A 26,434-nucleotide genomic window follows, 5' to 3' on the forward strand; every position below is an offset into this window, starting at 1 on the left:
TCTAAAATCACATCTGGTGCAAAGTATGATTACCTATCAGGCTTGGTATCCTGGGTTCTGCAAGCTGTTATCATAGTCAAAATTGGTCATATTCTATGCAGAAAGAAGAGATGTTCAGATGGATTTACTCAACTGTAACAGAGAGAATTCAGATGTTAAGTAGTTAAATAGGGTTTTTTTTTTGAGGGGGGTGTTTTGTTTTTTTTTTTTCCCCCACAGGAAGCAGGCAGGGCTGTAGGGACAGAATTATCAAGACCGTAAAAAGAATATTCAAGGGTGAAAGTGTGTTTGTGGGCTGCAGTAGGAGGGTGTGTAAGTGGCTACCAGGCCATTGTTTCCATTCTCCATTCTCCACAGAATTTCTACTTCCTGCCCACAGCTACACCATCAAGCTTACCAAGTTGTTATGCCTTATTTCAATTCCACCAAATACTTTTTGGTCCTTATGTTTCTTGACTTCTTAGCTGTATTTGACACCATTGATCACTTTAACCTTGAAACATTCTTTCCTTACCTTCCCTGATAAATGTTCTTGTAGTTTTCCTGGGCCCACCACTGAAGAAGCCAAGGCACTCTCCTCCTCAAGGCTGCAAGCATTTGAAGTCTTCCCACCTCCCAGATTCTCCCTACTACCTCAGTCTTAGCAGTTACTAATCTCTGAGTTAACTCAGCATCCAGTTTGCTCTTTGTTTCCAAACATGAGTTGTGATGTTTTAAAATATGTCAACAAATTGATACTTCTCCCTTCAAGAATGGAACTGACAATGTCCACAATAACCAAACTATGGAAAGAGCCCAGATGCCCATCAAAATATGAGTGGATAAAGAGGTTGTGGTATATATATTCAAAGGGATATTATGCAGCCATCAAAAAAACTGAAATCTTGCCATTTGCAATGACGTAGATGGAACTAGACGGTATTATGCTAAGTGAAATAAGTCAATCAGAGAAAGACAATTATCATATGATCTCTCTGATATGAGGAATTTGAGAGGCAGGGCAGGGGGTTGTGGGGGGATAGGGAAGGAAAAAAATGAAACAAGATGGGATTGGGAGGGAGACTCTTAATCTCACAAAACACACTAAAGATTGCTGGGGGGGTGGGGGAATAGGGTGGCTGGGTTATGGACACTGGGGAGGGTATGTGCTATGGTGAGTGCTGTGAAATGTGCAAGCATGATGATTCAGACCTGTGCCACTGGGGCAAATAATATATTATATGTTAATAAAAATAAGTAAGCCTGGACTCAATGAGTCATGTCTAACAAAGAATGTGGCAGAAGTGATAATGAAATGAGAACACAAAAGGCAATGTCGCTCCTCCCTCATTCCCTTGGATCCCTGACTCTGAGGGAAGCCAAATGACATGTCACAAGAATATTCAAGCAGCCCTGTCGACAGGCCCACATGGGCAGAAACTGAGGCCTTTGGACAACAGCCATGTGAGAGAGTCATCTTGGAAGTAGGTCCTCTGGCCCTAGTCAAGCCTTCAAATGACTGTGGCACCAAAACCAGCGCCTACCTAAACTGCTTCCAAATTTCTGACCCATAGTAACTATGAGAAAATCAATGTTTGAAAATCACTTGGTTTTAGGGTAATCTATTATGCAAGAATAGGTAACTGAAACACTAGTATTACCGATAGCCTATATCATATCCTCCCTATAATACCAAGTATTGTTTTAAATTCCTGACTACACCCCAACTAATACAAAATGCCAATCTTTTTTGAGTTTGTCATTGGCTGGCAATTTTTGGAAATTTTTTTTTAATGAAAAGCCAAAGGCTTGGACTTTTAATTATAACTTTATCATAATTTTCAATAGTTTAATGGCTCCAGTTTAGTATTTTAATACATGAGCAGGAAGGGCAGACTGATAGTTAGATAATGATATATGTATAGTTGGTTTAAATATATATTTTATATATTTATAGAATGTCTCTTCCTTTCCGCAACCCAGTCAGTCCCCGGCTGTCCTTCTCTATCTCCCTCTCCCTACCCAATAATTCTAGTCAAGATGAGAAAGGAGCTAAGGAAACAGATACACTGAAATTTAAAAACTTGTCCAAACTCTATATAGATAGTAAGTAGTGGAGCCAAGATTCAACTACAGAGACCACTTTCAAATTCTGTGCTCATAATCACTATGCTATGCAACCTATCATAGTATATACATCTAATCACAAGTTAAGTACATCAAAATAGGTAACAAGTTCTCACATTTATCAGTATGGTTACAGAACCTACCACTTGGCTGGTATTTCCTTCCATGGTATTAACACTGTTAATAGTTAAATATCAACTGTTCTGAGTAGTGAACAAAAGATTAATACACACATACATATACACGCACAGAGGGACACAAAAGAAAACATGACTGTTTTAAAGAAGGTACCAGAAGGTACACACATAAACATCAAAATTCAAGGGAATTATTTGTAGGTAGTTCCATAATACATAATGTCATACCCCAGTACATGATCTACAAATCAGTTCTTGAAGATATTTAGTGTAATCATGAACATATCACCTTCTACTATGTTTACTTAGAAAAGAAATGAAAAGAAAAAAGAAAAAACATTAATCCAAGTCACATTGGGAGATTTTTATTAACTTAAATTGACATTGTTAATTGCGTCTGCCAAGTCCTTACTGAATATACCTTTATTTGTTAAAACCTACCCGTTCTTATCAATACCACAGGATCATGAAGACTTACAGTAATCAGTGTTTTATAATGCTTAAAACAATGTTCAAATAACAAGTTATTTCACTGACATACTTAAAAGAGTATTTTGGGGAGTGTTTGAAAGCTCTTTTTATAAATAGTAATTGATATATTTAGATAGGTATTTGGTGTTGAAGATAAACACTTCTAATATAAAACATTGTTTTAACACACTGCTCTACTAATGAGACTATTTATCAGATATAATATATTTCTAACACTAAAGAATAAAGCTTTATCTTCATATTTATTTTATTCATAGGACTCTCATCAATGAAGAATGTTGAATCTAACAATAAACTGGCATATTGCGAGTGACATTCTATAGAAGTGAAAAAGAAAGCTGCAACAAAAGAAACTAGATCACTGCATTATACATTCTTTATACAAACGGCCCACTCTGAACAGTAGAATTAAATGCAGATCAAATGCTTTTAAAAGTTTTTCTGTCTAGCTGGCAATTACAATCTCCGTACACTAAAGAGAAAAGGAACAATAATAATACAGAACACAGTATTTTTAACGATTATCGCACATTTAACACCTTCAGCCATCCACTGGATTCTCCAATCAGATTGGCAACTGAAATTTCACATCCACCTGGGCTTGCTTGGCTAAGGTTACTATTTCAGAGAGCTTTACAACCTGGAAGGAAAAAACAAAGCATCTTTGTTTCCTATTTCCATGAAACCGTAAAATCAGAACTACCAGTAAATATGAAATTAATGCACATTCAATCTTTCTCACTTAAAACATCTGGGGTATTCTGACATTTTATAAATCACTTCACACTCTTACAAGCATTTGCCACTCTTGAAGGATCGTTAAATCTGAGACTCTTCATAACTCACACCTCAGCTCAATACTTTCTGTATGTATGTGTGTGTGTGTGTGTGTGTGTGTGTGTGTGTGTACCTACTCTTTTTTATTGCCTGAATTTTATCTATTTTAAAGACAGAAACGGTGACTGTCTTAACTGGACACCATACAGTGCAAAGCACATCTAATCCAAAGTCTGTTTAATAATATGTATATAACCCTAACTTGCAGTATCAGGATAGGAGCTTGAGTCTAGAAGTTAGTATGTCATATTTGAGCCAAGCTGAATTCCAATGTTGTGTCTATAATCTGTGTGAGGATAGCCAGCGGGTACCATACAAAAGATTAAAATTAAACATGTCTAAAACAAAACACAAATTCAGCTTCTGTCCTCCCCAGGTGAGTAGTTAAGAAGAGGTTTCAAAGTTAGGCCCCCTGGGTCCAAATCACATTCTGATGTTTATGACATGTGATCCTGATGAATAAGTTAATTTATTTGGCCTGTTTCCATATCTACAAAAAGAGAAACTGTATCATCACACATAATGAGTTAACACCCCAAGAAAGAGCTTAGCACTACGGGCTCAGTGCGTAAGCGGCAGCAGTTGCTTCTCTCATCACCATCGTAATTACTAACATTGTCATACTTCCATAACCTCATCGTCAGCTGTTCACTTTTGTCTTTCATGGTCTACTTGATCAAGATTTGATGGATTCTTCTCCTTTTTTCCCATGTCCACAAAGTTTTCTGGAACACTTGTGCTGTACCATTCCCTTGCTCAAAATCTTAATCTTTAAACCCAGGATTGAGGGGCACCTGGGTGTTGCAGTCAGTTAAGTGTCTGCCTTCGGCTTAGGTCATGGTCCCAAGATCCTGGGATAAGAGTCCCGCATCCGGCTCCCTGCTCAGGAGAAAGCTTTCTTCTCCCTCTCCCTCTGCTGCTCCCCCTCCACCCCATTCTCCCCCTCTCTCTCCCTGTCAAATAAACAAATAAATAAAGTCAGGATTAAGTATAAATCTGCCTCTAAAGTGCAGCTGATTTTTATTTACTAGTGTGTACTTTCCCAAAGTATGTCCCAAAGAATGACACAAGACCTTTATTATGTTTATGAAATGGTATCACATTAACTCAGCAAATCTCAAAAGTCTACTGCTGATTAAACCAGACAGCCCAGAGGATTCCATGAAACAACCATAAACAACAGTTGGAAAGAATCAAAAGTTCTCATTTAAAAACACCTCTATGTCTACTATAGAGTGTGTTCCAAGAAGATTAGTAAGTAGAAGAAATGACATAAAATATGTTATCATCATACAATGTGAGAAAGTGGAGATACAGATATATATGTGTGTATATGTACATGTGTGTATACACACACACACACACACATTACTTGCGTATTATTTTTGAAAAGTGAAAGGATGAACTAAAAACTTCTTTAAAAAACTGGTTATGTGTGGGGAAGAAGGAAACAGGATATATTATAAAAGTATAAAAAGTTTAAAAGTATAAAAGCTAGATTCTCTGAATATACCCTGGTTTAGTTTCAACTTTGGAACCACATATTATTTATATAAAACAAAAATTCCTTTAAAAATAAATGAGGGGAAGCCTGGGTGGTTCAGTAGGTTAAGTGCCTGACTTTGGTTCAGGTCCTGATCTCAGGGTCATGGAACTGAGCCCCACATTGGGCTCCCTGCTCAGCATGGAGTCTGCTTGTCCCTCTGCTGCCCCCCACCTCATGCTCTCTCTCTCTCTCTCAAATAAATAAAATCGTTTAAAAAAATAAAAATAAAAATAAATAAATGAAACTAACTTAGACTCTAAAATGAGCCAGCTAATACTGCCAACAATGAGTGTTTCTGCTAAGTATTAGGAGCACTGAACTGATTATACCTATCATCCCATCTTATACACTTTGCAAATTTACCCTTAGATATGTAACGTAGCATGTTTACCATTTTAGCAGCTTCATCCAAGTCATCACAAGCAAGAATTTTAAGTCCACTGTCTGCTATCAGTGCCTTAGCATCATCAACTCTTGTACCTGGAAATGATTTATACAAATATAAAGATGTTTTAAATACATGCTTAAACTCATTTAAAATGCAGGTCACAATATGAAATTTCAACATAGGAGTACTTTCATCATCTAAAATAAATGCTTCCAAAACCAAAGAAAATACTGTAAGATTCTGGAGCTACCTTAGGAAATATCTTGCCTTACCATGTCCATGGTAACTTAGGCAAGTCAGAATTTAAAACAAAGCACAACAAATAAATAACATACTAAATTATACCAACCAAAACTATAAGCAATTTTCCCCCAATATGAGAAATATTTTCTAAACCCACATCTTAAAAACTTCCTATTATAGGGGCGCCTGGGTGGCTCAGTGGGTTAAGCCTCCTGCCTTCGGCTCAGGTCATGATCCCAGGGTCCTGGGATAGAGCCCCGCACCGGGCTCTCTACTCAGCAGGGGGCCTGCTTCCTCCTCTCTCTCTGCCTGCCTCTCTGCCTACTTGTGAGCGCTGTCAAATAAATAAATAAATAAACCTTAAAATTTTTTTTTTAAATTTTCTATTATATATTAACACTTTCATTTAAAAGATAAAGCTATTTGAAAACTCTATTTTAAATGAATTGAACTCCTTGGAATTAGGAACTTTTAAACAATCAAGAGTTCATGGGACAACCGCAGGTATCTTTTACACTCACCTTGTAACCGTACCACAATAGGTATTTTAATTTCCAAATCCTTTACTGCCATAACTATACCCTGTGCAATAACATCACACCGCATGATTCCTCCAAAAATGTTGACCAAAATAGCCAGTACCTGTGAATAAAATGGTTTTTGTAGATTAAAATTTAAAAGCAAGGAGTATGGGTCCTTCCTTCTCAAGAAAATACTAGTGTCTGTGCCTTACGATACCAATTAATTTCATGGTAATATTTTTCAACCAGACCATCACATTCTCTGCAGCTCCCACCACTGAAGTTTATGCAGTCCACCACGTACCAGAACTTACTCTCCCCAACATGGGTGATTTCAACACCTGGCTTATACAGCATCTTCTCTCCTAACCCATATGAACAAGATTCCCTGATTCCATTTACTTGTTTTCTATTAAACAGCCATTCGCCAACATGATTGCCCCAGATCATGATATAAGATAACATTACATGCAAGATCTCCAATTTAATATTTACTACCTATCATTCCTTCTTCATTTATCCCCACCAAATCAACCAAATTCTCACACACAACAGAACCTCAAAATCACTCAGCTTCTCCTGAATACCCACTCCTAGCTACACTTCACATCCAAATCTCAAGGCCTGTTTGGATCAACATTCTTACCTCATCACTGATAGTCTGAATCACTGTTCTTCTATCATTTCCCCCAAGAAATCTTTTTCTTTTTTTTAAAAAAGAGTCTTAGTTCATTTACCTACACCAGAGCTTCCAACTAGCGAAATACAAATGGGTTACAGACATACCAAGATACTGTTCCCCTCTACCCATAGAGCAGTTAGGAAGATTCTGGGACAGCTAGCACCTCTGCGCCTCTGGGCCAGTAGCCTCTGTCTACAAGCAACCTTCTCCATCTATCTTCTATACCCCACTGAAATACCATTTTCTGTGAATGACAGGACATTAAAAAGATTGAAACACACTTAACTACACTATGCATTCCTTATTTTTACCAGTATTATTTCTAGACCTTTAAGAAATGAAGAAATAGACTAGAATTCACAGTGACCTTGGACACACCCTCCTCTCCTCCCTCCCACCTCATTCTGGGTAGCTTCTACATACCACAGGCATCACCTAACACTTGTGCCTTAAAGTGTCTCTACCATGTCACTTTTACCTCCGGTTCTCCAACTAATGATCACCAAGGCTAAATCCTTGACTTGACCAGAATGAATGTTTCTAGAATATTGAGTGTATAAATCCCACTCTCTGCTCAACCTCCTCTCCTTTTGCCTCTCACCTCCAGCTCCATCAAACCCAGTCTTTTCCTCTTAAAAGCTTCTAGTCTCTCAACCTTGATCTAATCTCCCAGTTTCTCAGCAGCTCTGGTTTTCTACACTACAGAGCCTGGATCCTGTGGCTCAGTGATCCAGTGACACTGTCACCTGCTTGCTTAACTTCCCCATACCCATTCCTCTCAAGACCAGTCTGCCTCTGCCATCCCTTCAAATAATGCACTCTTGGATGATTCTAGTCAATCAGTTTACTCATTGCAACTTCAAGGAAACCTAAAAAGTTAAAACAACAATAACCCGAAACATCAGCATAACCTAAAGAGCAGTACAATAATGAGTCTTCCTTAACGATCCTTTCTTTAGTGGTCTGCCTCATACCTCTCACTTTCTTCATAAGCCTCCTATCCCACCTTCAAGCTCTCTAATTGTTAGATGTGATCTTCCTTTCTCCAGTGACACCTTGAGGAAGGAGTTAACCCCCTCTCTAAAGCTAATCTCACTATCTCATTAGTGTGTTTTATCTCCTCCAGGTCTTCATTCCATTAGCTAAACTCACTTTCTTCTTTATCCTCAAATCTCTTCTCTCCTTAGCTACAAACAGCTCATATTCTTGGTCTTCTAAACAAACAAGAAAGCAAACATACACACTAAAGTTCTCCTCAACACTACCTCCATTCAACTGCTAACACTATGTCCTTCTGTACCCCCGAGGGTTTCCTCTATGGCTCAGTCAGTAAAGCCTCTGACTTTGGCTCAGCTCATGATCTCAGGGCTCTGGAATAGAGCCCTACAGGGTGGGCTCCACACTCAGCAGGGGGTTTGCTTCTCCCTCTCCCCCAACTCATGCTTGCTTGTTCTAATATATAAAATCTTAAAAAAAAAAAAAAAAAAAAAAAGCAAGAAAGAGAGAGAAAAAGAAAGAAAAGAAAAAGAATAAAAGAAAGAAAGAAAAAAATACCCTGAAAGGGTAATCTCGGCCGGAAGTCTCTACTGCCTCAATTCCCAATCAGAGTTAACCTATTACAACCTGGTCTCTGGCCCTTCTTCCCTATTGTTCTTGCTAGGGTTCCCAATCACTAATTCAGTCCTTACTCGACCTGATCATTCCTATAGATGAACACTGCTGCCTACACCTTACTTCTCAAACCTCTCCACCTTGGCCTTAGATGTCATTGCTCTCTCCTGATCTCCAGGAGATCTCTCCTGATCTCTTTCTCTATTTTATTGGGTCTTCCTTCTCTATTCAGTCCTTCAGCTCCAGAGGTGGCAGGGGCTCCCACTCTTGGTTTCAGCCTCTCATCCTGGGTCATCTTACCAACTTCCTAACACTTCAACTTTTCTCAAAGTACTGAGGACTTTCTTAATATATAGCCAACCACTGTAAGAAGTATAGTATCATTATTATATTATACAGTATCATTATAATCACCCGCTAGAGACATCACAAACCAAGTTCAACCCAGTCAGAAACACCTATTTCTCCACTTTGCCTCTGACTACACAAAATGCTCGCCACCAAATGATTCTCCCCAAACAGAAGTCCTTAATGTTAACCTAACCAACCCTTCTCTGTGGCTTCCCAAAAAAAAAGGAAAAGATGAATTTAATGATTCTGTCTCAAAAATGCCTCTAAATTAGGTTTCTTTGCTTTATTCTTACTGACATTACTTCTGTCAGGGACCTCTTCATAGTTTTGCACAAGCAGGTATATAATAACTGAACTCTCTCTCCTGCGAGTGCCTCCTTCCACTCCATTTCATCCTCTACTACCAGAGTTACCTTCTTAAAAAAAAAAAAAAAAAAAGTAAAATAAATAAATAAATAAACAAAAAGGTAAGGGATATATTTATATATATATCCCTGTGTATGGATTAGGATAAGGGAGTTAAAATCCAAACTTCCTAACTAGATACAGATACAGAGATCTCTACAATGCAGTCTCAATTTGCCGACTTTAATCATTCATTCCAAAAATGCTGTATTCTTACACATAAACACCTTACCATTCCATAAACACAATGGTCTTTTTTGGATTCTATATACCTCTTTTTTTTTTTTTAAGATTTTATTTATTCGTCAGAGAGAAAAAAAGGGAGCGCGCACAAGCAGGGGGAGCAGCAGGCAGAGGGAGAAGTAGGGTCCCAGCCGAGCAAGGAGCCTGATGAGGGTCTTGATCCCAGAACCCTGGATCATGACCTGAGCGGAAGGCAGACACTTAACCGACTGTGCCACCCAGGCATCTTTAGACTCTACATATCTTTGGATATTTTCTTCTTCTTGCCTAACTCATTCAATTTCTCAAGACAGCTCAAGGAATCATTCATTCAGTGAAGGTCTCCCTGATTCGCCTACTAGTTACCAGCTCTGACTTCTATTCTTCCACAACACTACATTCAGTTTATCACCCCAGTCAGACTATAAAAATGCCTTAAGCAAAGTAACCATGCATTCCCAAATCCAAGTACAGTGTCCAACACAAAGAGACATAATAAGTATACAGCTATTTCAATGCTATCCACATTGTGTCCCTGGGTTCCTGGCCTGTTTCCAACTCCAATGCCCTTCCTGTCAGTCCACAACACTGGAATTCTTACGCTTTTCTCTATTCTTGTACGTAGACCCTAAAAGCTCTACTTAGAAGAATAGTTAAAATTCTAGCTCACCGTAGTAAGTACTCAACAGTTAAATAATTAAATAACGCTCTGCTTTTAGAGTTTACCAAAAGAAGCTACAGAAATACAGTTCCAATAAGATTTTTTGAACAGTTATTAAACAAGGAAAATAAAGCACTGTTATTTCTCATTTCAGTTCAATGCTTTTTGTAAAACAAAATATGGCAAATAATTCCAGAGGCTCAAAGAGTGGTAAAAAAGATTTTTTAAAAACAAAGTAATTAATTACTTTAGAGTCTAACACCATAAGTAAAAAGGTACATTGTCAGCAGCATCAATAATAAATATTTATTAATGACCTCTGTATGCACTGAGCACTATGCCAGCCACAGGAAGAGGCAACAGTGACTAAGAAATACTCCTCACTGGGGCACGTGGGTGGCTCAGTGGGTTAAAGCCTCTGCCTTCGGCTCCGGTCATGATCTCGGGGTCCTGGGATCGAGCCCCACGTTAGGCTCTCTGCTCAGCTCTCTTCCTCCCTCTCTCTGTGCCTGCCTCTCTGCCTACTTGTGATCTCTCTCTGTCAAATAAATAAATAAAATCTTAAAAAAAAAAAGAAAGAAATAAAAGAAATACTCCTCACCAATGAGGAATTCTCGGTACTGAATTCAGTAAAACTAGCTCCACAGAAGCCACTATCTTATTTTTCCATGTCTTACAAAACTCACAACGGCCACACAGTAGATATACCTCTTTAAAAAATGATTAATAATATTGTGTATCTTTTGGATCATTATGCTTCACATCCCTTGTATTCTGATAATCACTTATAAAATCATAGTTCTAATTTATGGCCTATCTACATATGAAAGATTAATACAAACATTAAAATCAGTGTTTTAGAAGAACACCTTATGTAAAAAGTGGTTCAAGGTATGCTAGCCAAAGAAGACAGGAAGAGACATTTCTGTAAAGAAGACATGCAGATGGCCAAAAGACATATGAAAAAATGTTCCACATTACTCGGCATTAGGGAAATACAAATCAAAACCACAGTGAGAATACCACCTCACACCAGTAAGAATGGCTAAAATTAACAAATCAGGAATCAACAGATGTTGGCAAGGATGTGGAGAAAGGGGAACTCTCCTATATTATTGGTGGGAATGCAAGCTGGTGCAGCCACTCTGGAAGACAGTATGGAGGTTCCTCAGAAAGTTGAAAATAGAGCTACCCTACGACCCAGCAATCGCACAGTGGTTATTCACCCTAAAGATACAAAGGCAGTGATCTGAAGGGGCACGTGAACCTGAATGTTTATAGCAGCAATGTCCACGATAGCCAAATTATGGAAAGAACCTAGATGTCCATCAACAGATGAATGGATAAAGAAAATGTGGTATGTGTATGTGTGTGTGTGTGTGTGTGTGTGTTTATACACACATAGACACACAATGAAATACTATGCAGCCATCAAAAGAAATGAAATCTTGCATTTGCAATGACATGGATGAAAATAGAGGGTATTATGCTGAGTGAAATAAGTCAATCAGTGAAAGACAATTATCATAGGATCTCTTTGATATGAGGCATCTGAGAGGCAGGGCAGAGGGTTATGGGGGGTAGGAAAGGAAAAAATGAAATAAGATGCGACTGGGAGGGAAACAAACCATAAGGGACCCTTAATCTCACAAAACAAACTAAGGGTTGCTGGGGGTGAGGAGGGGTAGGGATAGGATGGCTGGGTTATGGACATCGGGGAGGGTATGCGCTATGGTGAGTTCTGTGAAATGTATAAGCCTGATGATTCACAGACCTGTACCCCTGGGGCAAATAATACATTACATGTTAATATAAATAAATAAATAAATAGGAAAAAGAGAATACATTACATGTTAATATAAATAAATAAATAAATAAATAAGGGGGAAAAAGATATGCTAGCCAAAAAACTCAAACTATTGTTTTGACATATATTTACGAATGGGTGAACTAGATGGCATGTGAATTATATCTTAATAAACTGTTTCTCTAAATATATATATATGCAAATAGTAACAGAGAAAGGGAGTGTGAGTGTGCGTGTGTGTGTGTGTATGTGTGAAATATACAAGCATTAACCAATTAAAAAAATGGTAAATAAATAGTAACAAAAATAATCTCTGGGTAGAATTAAAGGTAATTTTAATTTTCTTCTTTGTAGCTTTATAGATTTGCCAGATCTCTGGGCTTTTGTGGTCAACCACCATCTCTAGCAGTTTTTCATAGGAATGGCTCCCATACTAGATCACTACTATTCAGAGTATTACCTAATACCATCTAATATATCTTCATCTTGTTTTCTAAATTACAGCAGGAAACTACCTTTTTTTCTAGTCAACTTTTATTGCATTGATTTCAGCAATTCTTCTAAGCTAGTTAGGTCTTTTGAAATTTAATGCTCTACTACTGTAATGACCACATTTACTAATTAATCAAGTTACTTCTTGTCATTCAAATTCTAAAACATAAGCCCAGCCCTTACCTTTTTATCTGAAGTGATAAGCTTAAATGCTTCTGTTACTTGATGGACTGTGGCACCACCACCAACATCAAGAAAGTTCGCTGGAGTCCCTCCGTGAAGTTTTATTATATCCATTGTGGCCATCGCCAAACCAGCACCATTTACTGTCAAGAGGGAAAATGACTTGTATAAACAACAAACACAAAGAAAATAAATTAAGTTCAGCCAACGCACCTTTAACATAACAACACATGGTACCTAGACAGCCTATATTTCCATCAAGGCCAATGTAGTTGAGATCTGCCTTAGCTGCACCTTTCTCCCTTTCATCTTCCTGGGTCCAGTCCTGTAAGTCAAAGATTTTCTTCTGGCGATAAGCTGAATTAGAGTCAAAATTGATCTTTGCATCCATGCACAGCACTATGAAGGAAAAAAAAAGAAAATGATCTGAATTTCAAAAGAAACACAATAAACCATCCAATAGTGAAATGTTCTTAGTTTAGGAGAAAAAGGTTTTGTATTGAAAATATTTCAAATTTATGTTCACAATGTATTCAAACTGTTTATTAAGAAAGAGTATTTGGGGGGCGCCTGGGTGGCTCAGTGGGTTAAAGCCTCTGCCTTCGGCTCAGGTTATGATCCCAGGGTCCTGGAATCGAGCCCCGCATCGGGTTCTCTGCTCAGCAGGGAGCCTGCTTCCTCCTCTCCCTCTGCCTGCCTCTCTGCCTACTTGTGATCTCTGTCAAATAAATGAATAAAATCTTTAAAAAAAAAAAAATAAAGAGTATTTGGGAATTAAAATTGCTCTATCAAAGTTACTAGTTATACATCCATCCTAGCCAGATGGTAATGGATAAAAGGGAAAAACAAAAACAAAAACTTCAAAAACACTTAAAATTTGTTTTAAAGTTACCAAAAACAAATCAGCCAAGCACCTAGCTATCCCCCTTCTCATGTGCCTTGGACCCCACTGTCTCTTACCTACAGAAGGACATTGTTCTAGCAATTCTATCCTTCTTGCATTATAAACTGCCCCCTTTTTGTTATTGGCTAAATGCCAATGATTTGCAAAAACGCTGTTATTTCTCCCACCATAAAAAGAAGAAAAAAATAATTTGCCACCTCTTCCCTCTTACTCTTCTCTTCATATACAGCAAAAGTCCTTGACAGACTTGTCTATATAAACCAAGGGTCAGCAAAAAAACAGTATGGCTCAGGGGCCTGACTGAGACTATGCCTATTTTGTATTACCTTGAGCTAAGAATAGATTTCACATTTTTACATATTTCGAATGGGTTGTTAAGAAAGAAGGGGAAAAGGAAGACAAACAGGATATGAAGAAAAGCAGCAGGATAAGTGGGCCACAAAACTGAAAATATTTACATCTGCCAACTACTTTGCCTAAACTCCCATCATCCTCCCTTAAATCCACTCGAATCAGGTTTTACCTCCAGCACTCTACCAAAATGGCTAATATAAAGGTTACAGTTGCCAGCTTCATCTTTCAGTGCTTTATTCCTTCCTCACTCCAATATAACTACAACATTCTCCTTGCTATCCCTGATAAAAGGCTGAAAGACCCAGCCGCTTAAGCCTACAAGGCTACCCAAAACAAGAGACAAAGTTTGAAATCCAGCTAAGTTAACTACTAATAACAACAATAAACCAACACTCGACACTCTTTCAGAGGAAGATAAAAGAATTCTGTTTCTACACCACATCTCCCAAAATATCCAGTATACGACTAGATCTGTGAAGGTAAAACAGGAAAATATGAACACACAGATAAAGAGAAAAAGCAGTCAAGAAGAACCAAACCCAACACAACCCAAATTTGGAATCAGAGGACTCTGAAAGCTCTTTTAAATACATTTAAGGACTTAAAGGGAAATATGACCATAATAAAGGGCCAGAGAGGTACCTCAACAGAAAATAAAACTATCAAAAGAAGCCTAGTAGAAAAATCTAGAACTAAAAAGTTCAATACCTAAAATGGAAAGTTCTTTGGATGTGCTTAACAATGTATTTATTGGAGATGGATCAATGAACCTGCAGACAGATAAACAGAAGTTACCCAATCTGGAAAAAAAAAAAAAAAAAGTGACCTATTATACATAAGAAGTTATCCAACATGTGATACTGGGAAGAGAAAGGAAGGAGAATGGGGCAGGAGAAAATATTTGAAGTGATGAAAAAAAGATATATCAAGCTAGATTTCTATGTCCAGTAAAAACAGTCTTCAAATCATGTAAATAAATTTTCAAAAAATAAAGACCTCATCAAATTAATAAGAAAAATTATCCATGTTTCTTTTGAGTACTGTAATAGGCTGAATAATGCCACCCAAAGATAAATAGGTCCTAATACATGTGAATGTTACCTTATATGTTAAAATTTTTACAGATGTGATTAAAATAAGGATCTTAGAAGATTATCCTGGATTACCTTGAAAGGCCCTAAATTACATCACAAGTATCTTTATAGAAGAGAGGCAGAGGGAGATTAGATACACACTGAAGAGGAAGAGGCAATGTGACTCAAAAGGCAGAGAATAGAATGAGGTGGCCACAATCAACAGAATGACACAAGAAGTTACAAAAGGAATGGAGGCTTTCTGGAGCCTCTAGAGGGAGCACCTTGAATTCATATGACATTGATTTTGGACTTCTGGTTTCTAAAACTCTGAGAGATTAAGTACCTGTTGTTTTAAGCCACCTAGTTTGTAGTAATTTGTTACAGAAGCCACAGGAAACTAACACAGTTACCAAGGGACATCAACAGAAAATCTGCAGTCTACCAAGGAAAATGTATGCCCAATAAACATGAAAAATTCTCAACATCACAAGTAACCAAAGAACTGAAAAATAAAATAAGACATTTCCTGATTATTAGTTTGACAGAGTTTAAACCCAATATAAAACTTACTTCTGCCACAAGTAGGCAATGAAATCGACACTCTGTATGTTAGACCAACTTTTCCAGATGACAATCTGGCAAAATACATCTCAAAATGTTATTCTCCTGACCCAATAGTCAAACATATGTGAAAATATTATTCCTCTTTGACCCAAAAATTCCCCTTCTAAGAATCCATATGAAAGATAATGAAGACTACAAAGATTTATATACAAATAATATACAAGCCTTTAAAAACTGAAAAATATTTAACATCAAAATATTCTATTATATAGTTTTGTTTTTTTTTTAAGATTTTACTTATTTGACAGAGAGAGATCACAAGTAGGCCGAGAGGCAGGCAGAGAAAGAGGAGGAAGCAGGCTCCCTACCAAGCAGAGAGCCTGATGCAGGGCTCCATCCCAGGACCCTGAGATCATGACTGAGCCACCCAGGCGCCCAATATTCTATTATATAGTTTTAAGTTTAAAAAAGAAAAGATACAAACTGAATAGACAACATGATCCCGATTACCGAACAGACTGAAATGAGCTACTGAAATATTAAAATAGTGTTAGGTAATGAGGCTATATAAATTTTTTATTGGTGCAAATTTTCAAAGGAAATATACAATGACCTTACCCAGAAAAAGGAAAAACTAACAAACAAACAACAACAAAAAACCTCCTTCGAAATATATAAAAATACATACAAAGAAGAAAAACTAAATACAAAGGGAAAAAATGGTTTTTAAGAGAACAAAGACATTCTCTTAACAAAAGAATATGGCTGCAGAATTCCACTGCTGAAAATAATTCAGGAATCTTGCTTTCAACGTTTGGAATGTTTCCATGAGGAAAAAAAAAGAAATACCTGTTCTATACAAATAAATCTCCTTCACTGAACATTCATTTTTAAAATGTGCCTTTACTTTCTAAAAAACTTAATTTTTTAGCTTTATTAACTACCTGTATGATCAAAAGAGAATTTACTCATATAAATGACCAACCAAAAATCAATTTCTATAATAAAGAATGTAACTAGAAGTATAAAAGTGAAAGATGATCTACAAATGCTTAAGAGATTAAAATGTCCAAAGTGACTTGAAACAAATCCAATAAATTACAATAATAAAGGCTGTTAATATACATGATCAAAAAAGGGAGGAATGGGGTAACTGGGTGATGGGCATTAAGAAGGGCACATAAGGGGCGCCTGGGTGGCTCAGTGGTTAAAGCCTCTGCCTTCAGCTCAGGTCATGATCCCAGGGTCCTGGGATCGAACCCCACATCGGGCTCTCTGCTCCACAGGGAGCCTGCTTCCTCCTCTCTCTACCTGCCTCTCTGCCTACTTGTGATCTCTGTCAAATAAATAAATAAAAAAATATAAAAAAAAAAAAAAAAAAGAAGGGCACATAATATGATGAGCACTGGGTATCATATGCAACTGATGAATTATTGAACACTACATCTGAAACTAATGATGTACTATATGTTGGCTAATTGAATTTAAATAAAAACAAATAATCAAGAAAAACTTAAGCTACAATAATGCAACTTATATTTTTATAACTTATATATAACATATATATAACTTTATAATTTTTATAACAATAAAACTATACATGGAAATTGTGATAATTCAGAATCTTTAAACACATGCAAAAGAAAAGGTATCAAAGTGACAAGCTAATCTTACTTCTCCAGTGGATAAAAATATTAAAAGGACTCAAGTATCAAAGTCTACCCTCTGTATAATAAAGATCCATGATGACTCTAAAGTCTGAAACCTGTGAGAGACTAAGATGGCTAATTTCCATAACTACAGCCATTTACTCACTACCACACCGGATACTCTAATCAGCACTGCCCAAAAGAACTTTCTGCAATGATGGCAATGTTCTATATGCGTGCTATCTAATGTGGTAACCACATGCAGCCACTGAACAGCTGAAATGTGACTAGTTTGACTGGGGAATATTTTAATCACATATCATTTTAATTAATTTTAATTGCCACATGTGGCTAATAGCCCCCATAAGGTACAGTATAACTTTAACAACCTCCCCGTGTGTTTATTTTAATAGGTATCTTTAATATTTGTTCACATTCATTCTATTTATTTTAAAGTAAGTTTCTACATAGGAATGTATGTAACTCCATTACTCATAACTCCATTATGAGTTAAACTTCCCTAGTGAAACATATCATTGGTAAATAAATATATCATTAATGTTTGATTAAAAAAAAAAGATACCTTACCAGATCCATCTGAATCCTCTACCATTGGATTTATTTCTACCATAGTTGCATCATATTTCAGGAAAAGGTTGTAAAGCTTGATCATATTTTCTGCTGCAGAATCCACAATATTAGGTGGAAATCCCATCTTCTGTGCAAGCTGAAATTCATTTGTCTCTTTATTATAGTATATCCAATAACATTAAATTCTTGTAAATAAAAAACCTTATAATTCATCATTAAAATGATAAGCATGAATTTGTAGTCCCCAAACATGAATGACTGAAATAGCAGCTACTACTACTAAATGGTTAAACAAAACTTTTTATTCAAAATTCTCACAAGGCAAGTAGTATGCCCATTCTACAAATGAGAAAGAAATTTAGAAAGGTCAAGTGACTTGCCATTTGCCTAGATTCCAGTTCCAGTGTTTATTCCATAGCCTCCATACTGCCTCTAAGCCTTATGGTAAACCTAAACTGAAAGAAGAGGCTTATATTTTATTAAAACGACATATAAAATGTGGGCTGACAATCCCAATAGTTCAAATGATAGCAAAAATATTAAATCATCTGATCTTACCTCTTAGGTAATTTATGAAGAATATCTACCAAGCAATGAGGACACAAAATCAGCGTAACTGCATTCATTCAAAAATCTACTAAGCACCTAATACAAGTGAAGCCCAAAAGATACAGCTACTTTAGCTTTGAATCTAATAGAAGAGTTTATAGTCCTGAGCAGAAATCCCTAACTAGATATACCTGAAGAGCTTTTTTAAAAATACATATCCCAAGGTCATAACTGAGAAGTTCCAGTTCACAAGTTCTATAATGGACCAAGCCATCCGTAACTTTTGAAGTTCCATAAGCAATTCTAAACCACTGGTATGGAAGCTACGTGTCTGTATGTTTATTCTAACTGCTGCCACTGCTCAAAAACACTATGGGGGACGTTCACCTTTTTTCCAACTGCTATCCAAGGCTGCAATACATTTGAATTTTAATTACAGAAAATCTTAAATTCTTTAAGGGTGAATATGGTTTTTGTAAAAAATCAAATGCCAATAAAGCAGATAATCAAGCTAAGAAATGTCATTTTCTATTAACTTATTTCAGGAACACCTGGGTGACTCAGCTGGTTAAGCATCTGTCTTCAGCTCGGGTAATGATCCCAGAGTCCTGGGATAGAGTCCCACATTCAGCTGCTGGTTTAGCAGGGAGCCTGCTTCTCCCTCTGCCTGCTGCTCCCCCTGCTTGTGCTCTCTCTCTCTCTCTGACAAATAAATAAGTAAAATCTTAAAAAAAAAAAAAAAGACATTTCAAATAAAGAATAGTAAGAAATAAATGAGAAATAATGAAATTTTATTTCATTAAGAAAGATTTTCACTAGGTCATAATCCACCATTTTAGAGCGAAAACATCTGAGAATTATGACAGAATCTGATCAACCCAGAATGACATTAATTTACCAAATGCTGTGCTAGGTACTATTTCTGTTCATCACCCAAAAAGCTATATAATCTTAGTAGACTATGCCTTCAACTATTCTTGTAAATCAAGTACTCTTTCTCATCCAAATTTAGCCATCTAGTCATCACTCTCACATAACTACCTAATGAATCTCTCTGTCCCATTTAAAGATTTATACCATTCTTTTGTCTAAATGACATTATCAAGGTAATTTCTCTATCTCCTTTAAACCTTTGTGCCAGTCAAAAATTCCTGTCCTATACTTCAGTATCATAAACTTATTTTGACATAGTTTCCCACTAATAGATGGTAATTTCATTCAAACTTTAATATTCAGACTTTTTTTTTAAGATGGCACTTATTTTTCATATCCAAACTAAACAATTTAAATCAGTAGGAGTATTACCAACCTTACCAAGCAACTCTCACAGGCCATGGTATTAAACTTCATGGTTGGGCTTTTTTTTTTTTTTTTTTTTTTTTGGCGGGGGGAAGGGGATGGGGTGGATTGATGGAGCGGTGGAGGGAAGAAGCATACAAAAAGGACAATACAGAATACTAGTTATATTGTGGGCAAAATTTATTCTGTATGTGCAGACACTAAAAGTCATACCTTTCATAAGGTTCTCAAAAGCATCCACAACCCCCCCCCCAAAATAAAATCACTGACCTGTCATAGGGATACATAAGACAGTGTCTGTACTATTCCATACAATTTTACAAGAAATAAAGGGGAGGTTGAAACATATCAAATGCTACCATGGGAATGTAAAATCCAGACTGTGATAAACAATAATCACCCCAGTGTCTTCAACAAATGAAAGAAGACAAAGAGAGTAAGAGAAAGAAAACCTATAAATTAGAAAAAGACCTATGAGACAATAACTAAAAACTCAATGGAAGATCTTATATGGATCCCAATTCAAACAAATTATAAAAGAAAAAAAATGAAAAACTTGAGACAAGGGGATGTGAATGACTGGGTAAGTAAGTAATGATATTAAGGAATTATTATTAATTTTACTAGGTATAACAATGGTATAGTGCCTATTTTAAAAGAATTCTTACCTTTTAAAGATAAGTAATAAAATATTTATGGAAATATTGTAGATACTTCTAAAAGTTTCAATTTCAAACAAAATATTCAAAATTTTTTAAAAGTTTCGTCAATCACTTCACTTACTCAAAGTTAATTCTCTTTCTTTTTTTTTTTTAAGTATTACAATTATCCAATAAAGCCAGATAGAAATTTTTCAGAATACAACATACCCGGACAGCTTGTTCCTTCTTGATACCTTCTACAATATCAATAGGTTCTTTAAATATGGCCTCAGGAGTCTCAGCAGCAACATCTTCAATGTTGACACCACCTTGAGAACTTCCTATTAATACAGGACCCTACCAGGAGGGGAAACAGACAAAACATCTAGATTTTATTATGGACCCTTCATTAAATGTTAAAACCTATTTATGCACACTACCAGACTTATGCATTTATCAGTCCCCACTCTTATTTTTAAATTTCCCAGAGAATTTCTCCTTATACTTCCTGCACAGTGCCCCTTTATAAGTATTCATTTGAAATGAAGGCAAAGAAGTAAAAAAAGTAAAGGAAGACAAGAGCTCACCTGTGAAGGAAAAATATTAAAAATATACACAAAACTTACACCAAATAAGTTAATATAAATACATATATATAAAATATAATCTGTGCATTATTTCTTAAGAACTGAAGGGCAATTAAAATATTATTTAAAGAACATTTTTAAAAAATCATAAAAAAGATACCGATATTTAAAAAGGAAAGTCTAATGAATTAAAGATTTTATAAGCTCTAGACGTACTGCAAGTTAAATAAAAAAGAAAGTTACCTACCTTGAAAGAATAATTCTGGCTATTATCATGGACAATATAAGAAGGTAAGATACAAATACTAAATAATTAAATTAACTTTTAAAAGTCCTCTAAAACCCAGTCAAGAAAAACCTTGGGAGCAAAATAATCTAATAGATTTATTAATTCACACACAAAACTGGAAATAACCTTAACATGCAAAAACAAGGAGGTGATAAAATCGTATGACTGAAGATTATTTAATGATATAGGAAAACGATCTCAGTAGTGTTTCATGGGAAAAAAATTAAGTAAAACTCTAGATTCTATTCTCAATTGTTTGGGTTTATTTTAACATAAAGTATGTCTAAAAGTGCCCCCACTCACTAATCACATAAACTGAAAAAAAGATGGGAAACCATTAAATGATAAGACTTTTATTATTTTGTGTCACTATTCCATACCCCCCCCCAATCTTTTTTTTACAGTGAACATAGTATTCTTAATCGGGGGGGGGGGGGGGGGGGGGACAAGGTGATTTTCATGGGAAAAAGGCAAAAACAAAAACAGAAGACTATTTTCACTTTTCTATCCCAGCAATTAGTGTGCTTCAGTAACAAAATCATCTTAAGACATAATGTAAAGGAATAGTATTGTATTCATTACTGTCTGGAGAACAAAACAGTCCTTCAAATCCTCAAAATAAGGCAATAGCCAGAGGAAAAGAAATAACCTATAACTTTTTAAGAGAATTAACTGTTACTTAGGTGAAAAATGACTTAAAAAATAGTACCAGTCTCCATGGAGAAAAACTGGGTGGCTGAGAAACGGGTGGATGGGAGATTTATATTTCCTTGTATATCTTCATACCCTTTAAATTTTATATTATGGGATTAGAATTCAATATGCATGTATAATAGTTTGGCTGGCCTCTGTCCCCAGTGTCTGGACAACCTTTAAACCTTCCACTACATCTCACAGTTTATGCTAATGAAGCGACTCATGGTGACAAAGGAGATGACTCAGGTAGGCCACAGGCTAGGACAGAAAGACAAACACTGTGATTAGAAGTTTTGGAGCTTTGAGCCATATCTGCACACCCTTCTGGGAGGAAAGGGGGCCTGGATATTAAGTACAACCAAGCAGCCAATGATTTAATCAATCATGCCTACTTAATAAAGCACCCCCCTAAAACTATGGACATAAGCATCAGAAATATGGTAGATTAGGAAGCCCTAGACCTCATTCTCCCACAGAAACACTAACTTAACAATATATGATCTGAATTTTTATTCCCTTCTATGAGAAGAAATCTCTTTATGAGAATACCAGAAACCAATTAGGAAATTATAGTACCTCAAGTTGAAATGCAATGAAACAGGTAAGAAAAGTCATTTCATTTCATCCACGTCAGCCCCCTCCCCTAGGATGACACAACTAAAGATCAAGAGAAATAGCCCAATGCCATTTCTTCCTTGGGGAGAAAAGGGGAAAGTTGAATGCATATCTAACATTCCTGCTTTTCAGGGGGCTATGAAAACTACTAATCAATATTGTTGATGAATAATGACGCAAAAACTCTCAACAGAACACTAGCAACCAATTTCAGTTAACACACTAAAAGGCTTATACATCATGAATAAATGGTTTCTGTCTCACCTGACTTGGAAGACTGACTGGGAAAAGCATACTCTTATTGGTGGTGGGGGAAAGACGACACAACCGAGAACAAAAGAGAGCTCCCCATCTTAGGATGCTGTGGAACTTGTAATACTACACCACAGAACTTGTAATACTGCAGAAAGAAGTCAACATAGCTCCCAGAAGTTGGGAAAAAGCACCCAGCTCAGGGATTTTTTTTTTTTTTTTTTTTTTTTTTTACAACTCAAGGAACTAGAAAAAGAACCTAAACTCAAAGTTAGCACAAAGAAGGAAATAATTAAGATTAGAGAATAAATAAATAAAATAGAAAATAGAAAAAATTAATAAAACTAAGAGTTGATTTGTTAAAAGGATCAACAAAATTTACAAACCCTTAGGTAGACTAATTAAAAATAAGAAAAAACTAAAACAATGGAAATTAGAAATGAAGAGAAGATATTACAAATGGATACCACAGAAATAAAAAGGATCATTCAAGTCTACCGTTAATAATTACATGCCAATGAACTGGATAACCTAGAAGAAATGGAAAAATTCCTAGAAACAAATCAACCAAAAATGAGTCCTAAAGGAAAAAAAAAAAAAAATGAGTAGACATATTACAAGGAGATTAAATCAGTAATTAAAAAACCTCACAACAAAGAAAAGCCCATGACCAAAGGGCATTACTGAAGAATTCCACCAAATATTTAAAGAACTAACAGCAATCTTCAAACTTTTCCAAAAAACTGAGGAGAGGGGAACACTTCCAAATTCAAGAGATATCAGCATTGATCAGACAAAGATACTACAAGAAAACTACTAATCGATATCGTTGATGAATATTGATGCAAAAACTCTCAACATAACACTAGCAACCAATTTCAGTAACACACTAAAAGGTTTATACATCAAGAATAAATGGGATTTATTCCTGGAATGCAAGGATGGCTCAACATTCAAAAATCAAAGTAATTCATCACACTAAGAGAACCAAGTTTTTGATGCAGAAAAAGCATTTGAAAAAAATTCAGTATCTTTTTATAAAAACACTCAACTAGGAATAGAAAGAATTACCTCAACATAATAAGCTACACATAAAAAACCCACAACCAACATACACTCAATGGCAAACAACTGAAAGCTGCCTTCTAACGTCAGGAAAAAAGTCAAAGATACCCACTCTCTCTACTTTCTTCAACATAGCATTTGAAAGTCCTAGCCATAACAATCAAGCAAGTAAAAGAAATAAAAGGCATCCAAATAGGGAAGGAAGAAGTAAAATTACCTCTGTTCACAGATAACATGATCATGTATATAGATACCCTGAAGAACCCACAAAAAACTAAGAACTACTAAATGAATTCAGCAAAGTTATAGGATACAAAAATCAACACACAAATATGTCCTGCATTTCTATATACTAACAATGAACAATCTGAAAAGGAAATTAAGAAAATGATCCCATTTATAATAGCATCAAAAAGAATAAAACACTTAAGATAAGCTTAACCAGAAAGATAAAAGACTTGTACACAGAAAATGATAAAGCAGTGCTAAATGAAACTGAACAGGACACAAACAGAAAGACATCCTGTGTTCATGGATTGGAAGACTTAATATTGTTTAAATGTTCGATACTACTGAAAGCAATCTACAGATTAAATGCATTCCTTATTGGCACATTTTCCCAATACAATCTTGTGTCCATCATCCATTTTCTGCAAAATAGAAAAAAACCTTAAAATTCATATGGACTCTCACAGGACCATGAAGAGTCAAAATAATCCTGACAAAGCAAAACAAAGCTAGAAGCATCATACTTCCTGATTTCAAACATATTATAAAGCTATAGTAATCAAAACAGTACGGTTCTGGCATAAAGATAGGACATAGAGACCAATGTAATGGAATAGAAAATCCAGGAATAAATCCCCATGCATATGATCAAATGATCTCTGACAAATGCGCCAAGCTATACAATGAAGAAAGGATAGTCTCTTCAGAAAATGGTGTTGGGGAAACAATATCCACATGCAAAATAATGAAGGTGGACCCTTATTTTACACCATATGCAAAAATTAACTCAAGATGGATTAAATACCTAAATATAAGAGCTGAAACTGCAAAACTTCTAGAAGAAAACATAAGGGGAAAACTTCATGACCTTGGATTTGGCAATAATTTCTTAGCAATATTTCTTTGGCAATAATTTCCTTTGCCCAATTTAAAAATGGGCAAAGGACTTGAATGGACATTTCTCCAAAGAAGATGTAGATCTTCATCAGCTTAGGATAGTGTAACAAAATACAGTAAACTCGGTGGTTTAAACAACAGACATTTATTTCTCATAGTTCATGGTTCACACCCATACTAACCTCCTTATCAAATGGTTATTCAGCCACATCCTCCATATTCTTTTCCAAATAGCTTTCTCACTTTTTGCAGTATAGGCAGACTGAGAATTTTCCAAATCTTTTTAAACTCTGATTCTTTTTGCTTAGCTAAACAATTCCTTCTTCATTTCTCTTTTCTCACATTTTACCAATAAGCAGTCAGAAGTAACCAACCTGCTTCCTCAATACTTTGCTTTATAATCTCCTCAGCTAAACATTTATCCCTCCCAATTCTACCTTCCACAAAACACTAGAACATAAACACAATTCAGTCAAGTTCCTTGCCACTTTGTAACAAGGATCACCGTTTTTCCATCATTCTTTATTTCAGGCTGAGACCTCAAAAAAATGGCCTTTACTATCCATATGGATATTTCTTTTTTTTTTTTTAAGATTTTATTTATTCATTTGACAGACAGAGATCACAAGTAGGCAGAGAGGCAGGCAGAGAGAGAGAGAAGGGGAAGCAGGCTCCCCACTGCGCAGAGAGCCCGATGCGGGGCTCGATCCCAGGATCCTGGGATCATGACCCGAGCTGAAGGCAGGGCTTTAACCCACTGAGCCACCCAGGCGCCCCCATATGGATATTTCTACTAACATTCTATTTGTGAATATTTATATATTTTCTAATAAAATGGAGGTTTTCTCTATAGCTCTATTCTTTGAGCTCTCACAGGAATCACTTTTAACAGTCCCTTCATGATAATCCCAGCTTTTTCTACCACATACTTCAAAACTCTTCCAGGTTCTATGCTTTACTGAGTTCCAAAGCCACTTTAGTGTTTTTATGTATTTGTTGTAGCAGCACCCAACTTCACCGTATCAACATCACCTTACCTAAACCTAAATACCAAAGGAATCACCTCCAAACATATCACATTAGGGGATAGAGCTTCAACATAGGAATTGGGGTGGGAGATAAACTTCAGTCCATAACAAGAGCCAACAACTCTAAGAATGGGTGCTCATTATCATTAATCATTAGAGAAATGCAAATCAAAACCACAGAAATGCAAATCAAAATCACACCCATAAAGGATAACGTCTGTTTAAAAAAAAAAAAAAAAAAAAAGGCATTGGTGGATGTAGAGAAATTGGAACTCTTGAATCCTGTTGGTAGAAATGTAAAATAATGGAGCTACTATGGAAAACAGTATAAGGCTGCTCAAAAAATTAAATACCGTATTATCATATAATCCAGCAATCCCACTTCTAGGTATATCCAAAAGAACTGAAAACAATATCCCAAACAGGTATCTGCACACCCACATTAACTGCAACATTATTCAAAATA

General features: G+C 36.0%; 1 protein-coding gene across 2 annotated transcripts in view; it reads right to left on the minus strand.

Moving 5' to 3' along the window:
* Window positions 1-2,586: 2,586 nt before the first annotated feature.
* SUCLA2 (succinate-CoA ligase ADP-forming subunit beta) overlaps window positions 2,587-26,434 on the minus strand; it is a 57,650-nt gene continuing 33,802 nt past the window's right edge. For both annotated transcript variants that reach the window (XM_032874025.1, XM_032874026.1), the window contains exons 5-11: window positions 20,540-20,668; window positions 17,820-17,958; window positions 12,922-13,083; window positions 12,685-12,827; window positions 6,271-6,391; window positions 5,510-5,598; window positions 2,587-3,375 (exon numbers count right to left, since the gene is read on the minus strand). In XM_032874025.1, coding sequence (XP_032729916.1) covers window positions 3,301-3,375; window positions 5,510-5,598; window positions 6,271-6,391; window positions 12,685-12,827; window positions 12,922-13,083; window positions 17,820-17,958; window positions 20,540-20,668 — 858 coding nt within the window. In that variant the 3' untranslated portion in view covers window positions 2,587-3,300. The remainder of the gene's footprint in view (window positions 3,376-5,509; window positions 5,599-6,270; window positions 6,392-12,684; window positions 12,828-12,921; window positions 13,084-17,819; window positions 17,959-20,539; window positions 20,669-26,434) is intronic.

This window comes from Lontra canadensis, unplaced genomic scaffold (assembly GCF_010015895.1).
Source record: "Lontra canadensis isolate GAN:19392208 unplaced genomic scaffold, GSC_riverotter_1.0 scaffold51, whole genome shotgun sequence".
In the NCBI taxonomy this organism is placed as follows: Eukaryota; Metazoa; Chordata; class Mammalia; order Carnivora; family Mustelidae; genus Lontra; species Lontra canadensis.